The sequence below is a fragment of the Dromiciops gliroides genome, chromosome 3, assembly GCF_019393635.1.
Source record: "Dromiciops gliroides isolate mDroGli1 chromosome 3, mDroGli1.pri, whole genome shotgun sequence".
Taxonomy (NCBI): Eukaryota; Metazoa; Chordata; class Mammalia; order Microbiotheria; family Microbiotheriidae; genus Dromiciops; species Dromiciops gliroides.
In genome coordinates this window covers 71,670,293-71,683,453 of record NC_057863.1, presented here as the reverse complement: position 1 = coordinate 71,683,453, position 13,161 = coordinate 71,670,293, and the positions used below count along the sequence as shown (strand labels likewise).

Sequence of the window (13,161 nt, the reverse complement as noted above, 5' to 3'; positions counted from 1 at the left end):
TCCAGGGTGTGAAGATTTCTCTGTTGCTGACTCTCTGGGAAATACTGCTCTGGCTGGTTTTTTGAGCGATTGCAGTATGCTACGATGGAAAGAGAATTGGTTTGGAGTCAGAGGAATTGGGTTCAAATCCTGCCTCTAATGATTATTACCTATGTAATAACCTTGGACAAAGCAGCTAGGTAACTCAGTAGATAAAGCTCTGGGCCTGGAGTCAGGAAAACCTGAGTGTAAATCTGGCCTCTGACACTTACTAATTGTGGGACCTTGGGCAACTCACTTAACCCTGTTTGCCTCAGTTTCCTCATCTGTAAAATGAGTGGGGTGGGGCAGCTAGATGGTTTTCAGTAGCTAGAGCATCGGCCCTGAAGTGAGTGAGGAGGACCTGAGTTCAAATCAGGCCTCACACTTACTATCTGTGTGACCCTGGGCAAGTCACTCAACCTTGATTGCCAAAAAAAAAAAAAAAAAAAAAAGGAAAAGAAAATGAGTCAGACTAAACGGCCCCGGAGTTCATTTCCAGCTGTGAAATCTTGCTCACACTGGGTGAGTTGGGACTGAGCCAAAATCATTGCCATTAAGTGAGAGATTGAGAAATTAGCAGGCATTTGTTCCTCTTGGCCTTCTTTGTTCTTGCAGAGAGTTATTGACCACATCCAGAACTTATTTTTGTGGGGGAAGAAGAATTAGGACCCTTGCGTGTCAGGGGCTTACTTTCCAATTTTCTCAAAAGGAAATTTCTAAGGGAACAGAATTTTCTGTTTTGCTCTTGTCCCCAAAGGAGCATGTATCCTATTGTCCCACCCATCTCTCCAATCTTTCCAACCTGACTAGGGCAGAGGCTTCCTGGATCTCATGGTTTGCAAAGTAGGTGGTAGCAGATACAATAGACACAATGGAGGTCTCGTCTCATACATCCTTCCTGGGAACAAGTAGCAAACAAGGACTCTGATTATCTATTTACTTGGGCTATTTTCCTAAAGTACAGGTATGACTATGTAAACTTCTACTGTATAAAACCTAATGGCTCCCTATTACCTCTAAGATAAAATATGGAAACAAGAATAAATAAGAACAAATATTATTGTTTGTACTTCATTCTTCAAGAGGACTGTGACATCAGGGTGATGTCATGACTTGCAAGGAATTGGATTTAAGTGAGGGAGAGCTGTGCAAGTTCACCAACCTTACTCTCTCTTCCAGAGTCACTTGGGTCCAGTGGCCAGATATATATCATACAGATAGTAAGTGTCTAAGGTGAGATTTGAGCTCAGGTCCTCTAGAGTCCAACAAATAGAAAGAAGAATACAACAGTATGGTTTTTACAAGAAAAATACTAGAAACAGAAAGACTTACACAAAGTTAAAATAAAGAGCTAGTGCAGAATCTATTATGCTTTAGCTGAAATCAAAATGGCAGAGATAGTGGCCATAATTTCAGACAAAGCAAAAGCAAAAATAGAGCTAATTAAAAGAGATAATCAGGGGCAGCTAGATGGCGCAGTGGATAGAGCACTGGCCCTGGAGTCAGGAGGTCCTGAGTTCAAATCCGGCCTCAGACACTTAATACTTACTAGCTGTGTGACTCTGGGCAAGTCACTTAACCCCAATTGCCTCACCAAAAAAAAAAAAAGATAATTAGGGAAACTACATTATGCTAAAAGGTAACATAAAGAATAAAGTGTGTGTGGGGGGGGCAGCTAGGTGGCGCAGCGGATAAAGCACTGGCCCTGGATGGATTCAGGAGAACCTGAGTTCAAATCCTACCTCGGACACTTGATACTTACTAGCTGTGTGACCCTGGGCAAGTCACTTAACCTTCATTGCCCCACAAGAAAAAAAAAAAAGAATAAAATAGGGGCAGCCAGGTGGTGCAGTGGATAGAGCACCGGCCCTGGAGTCAGGAGTACCTGAGTTCAAATCCGACCTCAGACACTTAACACTTACTAGCTGTGTGACCCTGGGCAAGTCACTTAACCCCAATTGCCTCACTAAAAAAAAAAATAAATAAAGTAATATATAAAAATTTTTACAGCAAGTTTCTGATAAAGTCCTCATTTCTCAAATGTATACTGAGTATAGAACTGAGTCAAATGTGTAGAACTAAAAGCCATTCCCCAATTGATAAATGATCAAAGACAGTTTTCAGAAGAAGAAATCAAAGCTATCTATTGCCATATGAAAAAAAATGCCCTAAATCACTACTGATTACAGAAATGCAAATTAAAATAACTCTGAGGTACCACCTCACACCTATAAGAAATGACAGATGCTGGAGGGGATGAGGAAAAAATAGGTACACCAATGAACCACTGGTGGACTACTGAACTGGTCCAACCATTCTTGAGAACAATTTGGAACTTTGCCCAAAGGGCTAAACTGTGCATACCACTAATACTACTGCTAGGTCTGTATCACAAAGAGATCAAAAAAAAAAAAGGGAAAAGGACCCACATGTACAAAAATATTTATAGCAACTCTTTTTATGTTGGCTAAGAATGGGAACTTGAGGGAATACCCGTCTATTGGGGAATGATTGAACAATTTGTGGCATGTGATTGTGATGGAATACTATTGTGCTATAATAAAAGATAAGGGGTGTGGTTTCAGAAAAAAAAACAACCATGGCAAGACCTATATGAACTAATGAAAAATGAAGTGAGAAGACCTGGAAGATTATTATGCAAAGTAATAGCAATGCTGAAATGATGAACTATGAAAGACTTGTCTCCTCTGATCTAAGACAATCCAAAGGATTTAGGATGAAAAAGTGGGGAGTTAGGTGGTGTGGTAGATAAGAACACAGGCCTGGAGTCAGAAAGACCATAGTAGTATAACGATTGGAGTGACGCCACCTGCTGGAGAGTTACTGTAGGAAAGCTCCGCCATGAGGAGAAGGTGGCTGAGGGCAAGCCATGTGGTCAGTTCCTTGGCGTCAGGAAGTGATGTTTGCTCATGGGTACTGTCTATCAAAGCTACCAGCCAATCAACTTGAGGAGCCTCCCATTTCTGGGAGGAGTATACAAAGTAGGAAGCAGATGCTGGGGCGGGGTCTTCCTTTTTGGGTTGGAGACATCAGTTTGGTGGCAGGACTTCACGTGGGAGGTTAGGAAGACTAGGTTTTCCTTGGTATAAGAAATCTGTTCTCAATCTTTCTCTCTCTTTACTATCTTATATCTTTTAATAAACCCTTAAAAGCCTAAACTCTTGGTGAATTTATTAGTGATTTTAGCCAGTTTCCCCCCAAAACTGGAGGGGGGGGGACAGATTAAAACCCACATTTAGATTTTTAAACAACACAGTTGAAATCTGATCTCAGACACTCACTAGATGTGTGACCCTAGGCAAGTCACTTAACCTCTGCCTGCATCAAACTGGAGAAGGAAATGGCAAACCACTCCAGTATCTTTGCCAAGAAAACCCCATGGACAGTTAGTTGGTCCATGGGGTCACAAAGAGTTGGACAGGACTGAACAATAACATGATGAAAATATGCTATCCACCTCCAGAGAAAGAACTGATAAATTCTTAGTGCAATGTGAAATATAATTTTCTTACTTTATTTTTCTTGATATATTAAAACTATGGCTAATATAGAAACATGTTTGACATGACTTCACATGTATAATTGATATCATATTACTTGCCTTTTCAGTGAGTAGAAAAGGGGATTGGAGAGCATTTGGATTTCAAAATTTAAAAAGGAAAGAATGTTAATTATTAAATTTATCAAAAATAAATCAGCTAGGTGGCACAGTGGATTCAGGAGGACCTGAGTTCAAATCAGGCCTCAGACACTTAACACTTACTAGCTGTGTACAGAACCTGGGCAAGTCACTTAACACCAATTGCCTCACCAAAAAATAATAATAATAATAATACACTAAAATGTTTTTTTAAAGACCAAATATAAACAGCCTTCCCCAAGCTCTCCCCCACCACTGTCACCTGCTTTTTCCTTATACTCAAAGGTCACCTTCCATCTTTTCTAGTTATTTTGTAAAAAAAATAAAATAGTTATTTTGTATATTGATTTATGAATAGGTTCTCTCCCCAATTAGAACAAAAGTTCCTTGAAGGGAAGGGTTATTTTTGCTTCTTCTTTGTATTTCCAGTATTTAGCACAGTGCCTGGTGCCTAGTAAGCACTCAATAAAATATTTGTGGGTTGATAGATTGATTTTCTGGCCTGCTGGAAGGAACTGAGATAATTCTACCTAAGGATGAGAAGAGAAAAAGACTTAGCATGTGCAAGGCGCTTAGTATATGCAAAGCACTGTACTAGATTTTAGGTTTACAATATTAAAAAAAAAAATCAGCTTCTTTCCTTAAGGAGCTTACAGGATAGAATATGTACAAAAACAGATAATCAGAATACAATGTCAAGTGTAATGGGAAAATGAGACACTGGCAAAGGCTTTTAGGAAAAGTTGCTGAAAGAGGGAACACGTGAGCTGTTCTGTCCCTCAGAACTTGATCTGAGTGAGCCTTGAAGGAAGAGAAAGATGTGAGCAGGCACAGATGAGGAGGGAGTGCATTAGCAAAGAACAAAAGGGGATGTATCGCCATTAGAGAATGGCTTAAGGAATTGTGGTCTACAATTGTAATAGAATATAATCATATTATATAACATATATTATGCATGTAATATATAATATGATTATACATTATACATATAATATGTGGTATTGTATGTTATATATTATGCCTATAATATACAATATGGTTATATTATATATTGTGCATGTCATACATATATATTATAATCACAATCATGCCATAAGAAATGATGAATATGGAAGGCTTGGAGAGACTTGGGGAGGCTTATACTGATGAACTGATGTAGAATGAAGTTAGCAGAACTGGGAGAATGGATAATATCAGGGCTTTTTAACCTTGTTTTTGTCCTGGACCTCTTTGACTGTCTGTTGAAGCCTATGAACCTTTTCTCAGAATCGTGTTTTTAAATGCATAGAATAAGATAGAATTATATGGGAAATCAATGGTACTGAAACAATTATCAAAATATATATATTTTTAAAACTACTTCACAGATCCCAAACCCCTGGATAACATGATAATCACAAGACATCAGAATTCTGATAAATGCAGTGTTCACTCATGATTTCACAAAACTGGCTCTTGATAGAGAGGTGGTGGACCAAAGGGGAAGAATGAGGCATACATTTTCAGTTGTGACCACTATATAGATTTGTTTTGTCTGCACTTATTTGTTACAAGAGAGGGTTCTATTGGGATGGGGGCAGTCAGTGGGATATAACAGTGACATTAAAAAAAAAAAAGCAGAGTAAAATTTTTTTTAAGAGTTAAAAAAAAGAGGGGCAGCTAGGTGGCACAGTGGATAAAGCACCGGCCCTGGATTCAGGAGGACCTGAGTTCAAATTCAGCTTCAGAAACTTGACACTTACTAGCTGTGTGACCCTGGGCAAGTTACTTTAACCCTCATTACCCTGCAAAAAGAAAGAAGAGTTTAAAAAAAAAGAAAGGACTCAGGGACAGCTAGGTGGCGCAGTGGATAAAGCACCAACCCTGGATTCAGGAGGACCTGAGTTCAAATCTGGCCTTAGACACTTGATGTGTACTAGCTGTATGACCCTGGGCAAGTCACTTAACCCTCATTGCCCTGCCCCCCCCCCGAAAAAGAAAAAGAAAGGACTCTATTTCATGCATGGGAAGAGCCTTCATGAGTACATGAAGGTAGGAAGTATTGAGTTGAGACTGATGAAAAAGCTAATTGTCTAATTCTACTCAAAAGTGGAATGGATGAAGAGGAATGCTGTGAACTAAAGCTGTCAGGGAAGATCAGAATCAGATCTTAGAGGGCTTTAAATATTGTGCAAAATTGGATTTAATCCCTAGAGGCAACAGGGAGAGTCTGAAGGTTTCTGAGAAAAGCATGAAATGGATTTAAAAAGCATTCATTAAGACCTTACTATGTACAAAGTGATGATGACTTGGGTTCAAATCCAGCCTCAAACACTTACCAGCTGTGTGACCCTGGGCAAGGTACTTGGCCTCTCTTTGCCTCAGTTCCCTCATCTGTCAAATGAAGATAATAAAAGCACATACTTCCCAGGGTTGTTTCAAGGATCAAGTGAGATAATAATTATAAATTGCTCATCACAATGCCTGGCACATAGGAAGCTCTTTCTAAATGTTGGCTATTAGCTAGTATTATTGCTAAGTTCTGAGGATACAAGTGGGGATACAAGACGGTGTCCGCTCTCAAGGAGCTCACATATAGGAAGGGGTTTCTGCTGCAGGTTAGATGAACCACCCCGGTCGTCCATAGGGTGCAGTAACACAGCAGATGGTAATGCATCTTCTTTAAAGTAATTTCCAAGGATAAAACCATTATCTCTTTCTGTTATCGGACCATGTCCAATGCCAGAAACTTTGGTGGTGGGCTCTTTCTTTTCTGGTTCTCCCATAATTATGGCTTCTGAAGAGGTGGTGTCCACTTGCCAGGTTGAACCCTCACAAGCATTGCTCTCTTGGATGTTGGCATTTAAACTTAAAATGTCTAAAGGAAAGTGTTCAGCTTTCTCCCTAAACTTGCCAACAAGATATCGAAGTGGAGATACTCAGTGGCAACTTGGTGATGTGGGACAAGAGTTCTGGAGTCAGGTCGAAGGCCAGATTTGGGAATCATCTACATATAAATAAAGGTAGAGAGGGGGCAGCTAGGTGGCACAGTGGATAAAGCACCAGCCCTGGATTCAGGAGTTCCTGAGTTCAAATCCGGCCTCAGACACTTGACACTTACTGGCTGTGTGACCCTGGGCAAGTCACTTAACCCCTATTGCCCCACAAAAAAAAAAAAAAACAACAAATAAATAAAGGTAGTGAATTGAATGCATGAGAGTTAATGAAATCGACACAGAGGAGAGGGAATGTCCTGTGAACAGAATCAAAGAATGACAGAAGTTCAACGTTGAAAAGGACCTCCCAGCCTGTACATGTCAAAGAATCCTCTGCAATATCCCTGACAAAAGATCGTCCACCCAGAATTTCCTTGAGGACCTCCAAAGAGGTGGGAGTTTCAATGAGGTAAATTTAAACTTGATTTAGGTTTAAAACTCCCTAACAAGGTGCATAGAGCACCTGACCTGCATTTTACCTATATTATTATATATTATTAATAAATAATATATCATATAACACCATGTGAATAATATTATCAACAATATTAGCTATTAATATTTTTATAACTGCATTTCAATAAAATTGGTTTCTTTTGTAATCCTATGTATTTTATTTTATGCATTTTTAAATCTCAACCAGAATGCCAAAGGTGTTCAGGACGACACGCAAAAATTAAGAACTCCTGAACTATATCTATGATCCTATGATCTGTAAAGTAAGTCTTAAAAGTCTCCACTCACTTTTTTTTTAATTATTTTTTTAGTGAGGCAATGGGGGTTAAGTGACTTGCCCAGGGTCACACAGCTAGTAAGTGTTAAGTGTCTGAGGCCGGATTTGAACTCAGGTACTCCTGAATCCAGGGCCGGTGCTTTACCACTGTGCCATCTAGCTGCCCCCTCCACTCACTTTTAAATCTTATATTCCTATGAATTCTATTTCAGATCTAACGTTCTGCAACTCGCTGTCTCTTCCACGGCGGGGGCGGGGCGGAGAGAAAAGCCTCCTGGAGGACTCGTCCCTAGACTTTACCGCCCGGCCATAGAGTTCTGTTGCTATGTAGTCCCACCTCCACGACCTTCACTTCCGGTCTCCGGCCCTGAAAGTGCGCGTGCGCGCTCTCTTCTTTCCTCTTCAAGTTCCGGGCCTGCGATTGGCAACATGGTAAGCTGCTTCCCTCCCGAGTTAGGCCTCCCTCCATCCGCCGCCATCTACCCTACCACCGGCCCCCTTCTGACCCAGGTTACCCCCGGCCTCCTTCTCCAGCTTCTGCCCCCATCAGGCCCCCAGCCGCCGGGGTGGCCTTTGCCCCAGGACCTGGCGCAGGGGCCAGGCCCGGGGAGTCGCGCGGCCTGCACAGCCTGGAAGGACCGGGCCCCGCGACTGCGCCTGCGCCTCTGGGAGGGAAGGGGATGGAGAGGAGACGGCCGCGGCGGGGTCGGGCCCTCGGCGCCCAAGGCGCCAGCAGGGTTTAGGGGCAGTGGGAGAGAGGGGACCGGACCCCGGCGTCCAAGGACGGCTTGGAGTAGGGGGGGGAGCGGGTGTTGTGGAGGAGGAAGGATGTCCGGGGCCCCTACCCCGGGCCTAGGCCCCGGCCCCGGCCCCTTACTAGCCGTGTGGGCAAGCCGGCCTCGGTTACCCTTGCTGCGAAACAGCGAGGAAACACGGGCCTGGTTCTAAACGCCCACCGTGTGCCCGGCGTTCAGCCGGCCTAGAAGCATTTATCAGGCGCCTACTGTTTGCCGGCCTCTGTGCTAAGAGGCCTAACGCGGAGGTGGCTGGAGGCGGAGTCCGGGAGACCCAAGCTTTTCCATGCTAGGCAAAGCTATTCGGTGCCTGCCTCAGTTTACTCATCTGTAGAATGGGGCATTGTCGTGGTGGAGTGGATAAAATGCTGGGCCGGGGTCAGGAAGACGCCTCTTGCAGATATCAAATGTGGCCTCGGACACTTAATAGCTGGGCAAGCCACTCAGCTCAGCCTCAGTTTCCTCATCTGGGGTCATGCAGTGAGGCAGCCGAACAGCAAAAATGGCCTAAAAGAGCTGTGCAGATGCTAGCTGCGTGGGGGGGTGGTACAAGGAAGAACAAGGGGGAAAGGCCTGCTTTTCAAGGGGCCCAACACTAATAGAAGAGACATGTCACCGGCTACATACGTACACGTGCATATTTTACATATATACACGCATATACGCAGGAAAAATTGGAGGTAATTAACAGGCACTGCTTTTTGGGGGCCTTGACTGATTAAACCGTTATGGGTTGTTCATATTAATTTTTGTTTGGTTGGTTTTTTTTTTTAGTGAGGATATAAGTGAGTTGTTAATGGTTGGAGCTTTTTAGAAAAAGTCTATTGCTAGATTCCTTAGAGTTTGTGTAGGGTTCTTTTCCAGGTGCCTTCTGGGATCAGATAAAACTCATACTCAGTACTTTAAAGTGAGTGGCTTTTGGTTTCAGCTGTTATTGTAAGCTCCTTGAGGGCAGGGACTGTCTTTATCTTTTTGTGTCCTCATCTGCACTTAGTTCAGTGCCTGGCTGTTAGGTACTTAATAAATGTAGATGGTTTGATTGATTGATTGACTCCAGACTTTGCCCTTCAGTGCATATTTCTACCTTTGTACCTAGTAGTTACCTGGGGGTACTGAGAGGTCAAATGACTTGCCCACCAGGTTCACATAGTTTAGTATGGATTACAAGCAGGATTTGAATTGGTCTCTGCTTACTGATCCTCTTTCGGTTATTTTCCATTGTATCATGGTTTATCCAGCTTGCTCTTGAAATGAAATCGTGTTTATTATAGTGCTTTAAGATTTGTAAAACTTACTACTTTTGATCCTTATGAAGCCTGGGGGGTAGGTGCTATTATTCCCAATTTGCAGTTGGGGATGCAGAGATGAAGTGACCTGGACTAGGGTCTGCCATTTAAGTGCCTGAGGCTGGGTTTGACCTCCTGTCTTCTTGTTTCCAGGTGCATCACTTTTATCTGCTGTGACACCCAGAAATGTTTATTTTTGTATTCTAAGTCTTAATAAGTTCATTAATTAAATGTTTTATTGAAATTGGACCATCACAGGCTAAACGCACCAAGAAGGTCGGAATTGTTGGTAAATATGGAACACGTTATGGTGCATCCCTCAGAAAAATGGTGAAGAAAATTGAAATTAGCCAGCATGCCAAGTATACCTGCTCCTTCTGTGGCAAGGTGAGTAACATAGGGAAAGAGACTTGCCATACCATCCTTAGAACTTCTGCCCAAGTATTGTTTCCTGTCCTCTCTCTTGTTTTTAATCCTTAAAACCAAGCTTAGTGAGTTATAAATGCCTTCTTTGTGTATGGCAATGTACTAAGCCCTAAGGATAAAAAGAAAAATACTTAAATAGTCCTTGCCCTCAAGGGATTTATATTATAAGGCAGAGAAAATAAAATTTAAATTTGGGGAAGGATCACAAACAACTTGGGTTGATTAGGAAAAACCCTGTGGTAGCATTTGAGCAGAACCTTGACAGGGGCTAGGAATTCTAGGGGAAGGAGGGGATGAACAGGAGGGAGCATGTAGGGCAGGGGACATTGAGCAAAGGCACAGAAGTGGAGAGCTTGAAGGGAGCAGAGCAAATAGCATTGGTGCTTAGGTTAAGGCTTTTCTGTTGGTTCTTTACCAGATGTAAAAGGTGTACAAGATGGCTCTTAAATTCCAGCTCTGTCCTTGCCTTATCTGTAGCCTTGGGCAAAATCACTTCCTAAACCTCAGTTTCTTCTGTAAAATGGATATGATGATGTTACCTGCTTAAAAGGTTTTGGGGGAGAGTGCTATATAAATGTGAGCTCTTAGGAATGAGGCTAAATCTAGACAGTATTAAAGACTTAAATGGAATATATATATATATGCACAGCAGTCAATAAACACTTGTTGACTAGAAGATTTAGATAAGATTCTTAATTTGAGGGTGTGGGAGGAAAAAATTCTAAAGGAAAGGACATGACTGTTACCCCGAACTGTGCATCACACCTGGCAGCTTTTAAAGAGCTAAAATGGCTAAAATCTTAGTTGTGTGAAGGTTTAAGAAAGTCAGCGTGGCTTTTGGTTAGTTCATGTGGAAAATTTCTTTTTTGTAGACCAAAATGAAGAGACGGGCTGTGGGTATCTGGCATTGTGGATCCTGTATGAAAACAGTTGCTGGTGGTGCATGGACTTACAAGTAAGTCAGTTTTGTGTTTCTGTGTGTAGAATACATGTTTCTGTAGTGGGCAGTGCTAAGAAGGTTGCTCCATTTTTGATGCCCACAAAGTCTACTTTGTTCCATGGCCACAGATTATGTAGCCAACTCATTTGCCACTCAAAACACAGTTATGAATACATACGCATGCTTTGGGCCCTGAGCAGAAGGGCTTCACCATTGTGAATGGAAAGAGGTAGTTGTGCAGTGCTATAGATACAGAACCTCGAATTCACTTGGAAATCATTGGTGTGTTAAGCTTTTGTCAGGCTGTCCCTCATGTCTGCAGTGCACTTCTCCCCATTTTTTAATTTCTGTACTACTTAATCCCTGAAACTATCTCTATATTTAAAATTTCCTATATTTTGAATATACCTAAATGTGTACATGTTGTATCTCATAGAATGTTAGCTTCTGGGGAGGTAGGCAAAAATATTTTTTGTCTTTGTGATCTTGACTTTGGTCTGTATCAGTAGTATGATGTTGGACAATTTACCCCAGACACTCCTTGAATCCTTTGTTTACAGATAGGTTGCCATATTAAGAAATCAAAAGACCAAAGGACTGAGGTAGCACTAACTTTTCAGGATTCGATTGGATCCAGCCTCAATGAGTCAGAATTCTAATCACATACAGAATACATGCTGCATACAGTTTTGTTAATCTTTAAAAACATTTCTGCAAGACTTAGAGTTGATCACAATTTAATGGAGAGGTTTATAAGTCAAAAATGTCTTTTTTAAAACTTCAAAAACTTAATTCTGACCATTTTTATGTTGGACATATTTGTCAAACTTTTTACATACTTATGTGACATTTTGGTAGCCATGGGGGTCAGCATGATAATTATCTTAAGAGTCTGAGTTGGGGGCAGCTAGGTGACACAGAGGATAAAGCACTGACCTTTGATTCAGGAGTACCTGAGTTCAAATCTGTCCTCAGATTAACTAGCTGTGTGATCCTGGGCAAGTCACTTAACTGTCATTGCCCTGAAAAAAAAAAGTATGAGTCAGCAACAAAGGAAAATATAGGTAATTTTAGAACATTTTCAGAAATATTCCATGTAGTGTTTGCCAGCTTAGTGTTGCAGAAACTTTCTAAGCTGTGAACTATGACAAAGTAAGGTCAGTGTATGAAAAATGAAGTCTTCCTTAAACTGTTCAGGAATTTTTTTTTTTTTTTAAACAAAACCTATAAAAGTGATTGTTAATTCCACGCACTAACAATTCTGCTTCTTTTTGGTATGCAGACCTGCTTTTTTCTTTTTCTTTTTTCGGTGAGGCAGTTGGGGTTAAGTGACTTGCCCAGGGTCACACAGCTAGTGTTAAGTGTCTGAGGCTGGATTTGAACTCAGGTTCTCCTGAATCCAGGGCTCTATCCACTGCACCACCTAGCTGTCCCAGACCTGCTTCTTTGAAGCTCTCCTCATTCCAGTTTGCCACTTAGTTCTCTATTCTGGTCTGATTAATCAGATGCCCAGGATTGTTTAAATTGAGCAGAAATTAGGAAGCATTGAGGTGTGAATGACTGCTGAACACTAGAATTTTTTAACTGTTGCCTGTCCTACCTCAGTTCTCTTAGCTATTATAAAAGATCAAGATTAAAACAACAATAAAATACTAAAGGCCATCTATTTACTACAGTGCTGTTTCAGTGGTACCTCATAAAGTTGATTGTTTGCTTATTTGTTTTCTGCTGGCAACTGAACCATTAGAAGCAATAGTAGCATACGCTGTACAGTCAAGATTTTACCTTTCTGCAAAAGACTTTTAAAGTAGTCTCCAGGAATGAATTATTTTTGAGTATAATTTGCATGTCCCACTAGGAAATCCCAGAAGAGATCTTAACATTAAGATGAAACTAGCAAAGGCAGATTACTTTTCCATTTGCCATTTAAAGAGTTTTCTAGTTGGGGTTTCATAACATCTTTTCTTGTGTTAAAGTAGCTGTTTATGTTGGAAAATCTGACTTTGTTGCTTTTCTTTCCAGTACCACCTCTGCAGTTACAGTCAAATCTGCCATCAGAAGACTGAAGGAATTGAAAGACCAGTAAAATCTCCCCATCAAATATCTGTAGCCCATAGTCCAACAATAAATGGGTTAATTTATGGAATAAAAAAAATCACTTTGGTTTTTAATAGTCATTGTTTGAATCTATTCATAATTGCCTTGCAGATATTTGGTTAGTACAGAGTGTTTAAAAGCTGGGGTTGAGATGGTGGGGATACCTGGTTCTCTTCTCACAGAATTAGGTGATTGGAGGGAAAAGACCCAACCTACACAGAACCATAA

The 13,161-nt window shown here is 41.2% G+C and overlaps 1 protein-coding gene across 1 annotated transcript; it reads left to right on the top strand.

The window, feature by feature from the left end:
• Window positions 1–7,579: 7,579 nt before the first annotated feature.
• On the top strand, window positions 7,580–13,007 carry RPL37A (ribosomal protein L37a; the record flags this gene model as incomplete). Its single annotated transcript, XM_043993355.1, has 4 exons — window positions 7,580–7,822; window positions 9,729–9,857; window positions 10,769–10,851; window positions 12,859–13,007. Coding segments are annotated over 4 exons (519 nt in total), but the record flags the coding sequence as incomplete, so codon positions are not given.
• Window positions 13,008–13,161: the final 154 nt, after the last annotated feature.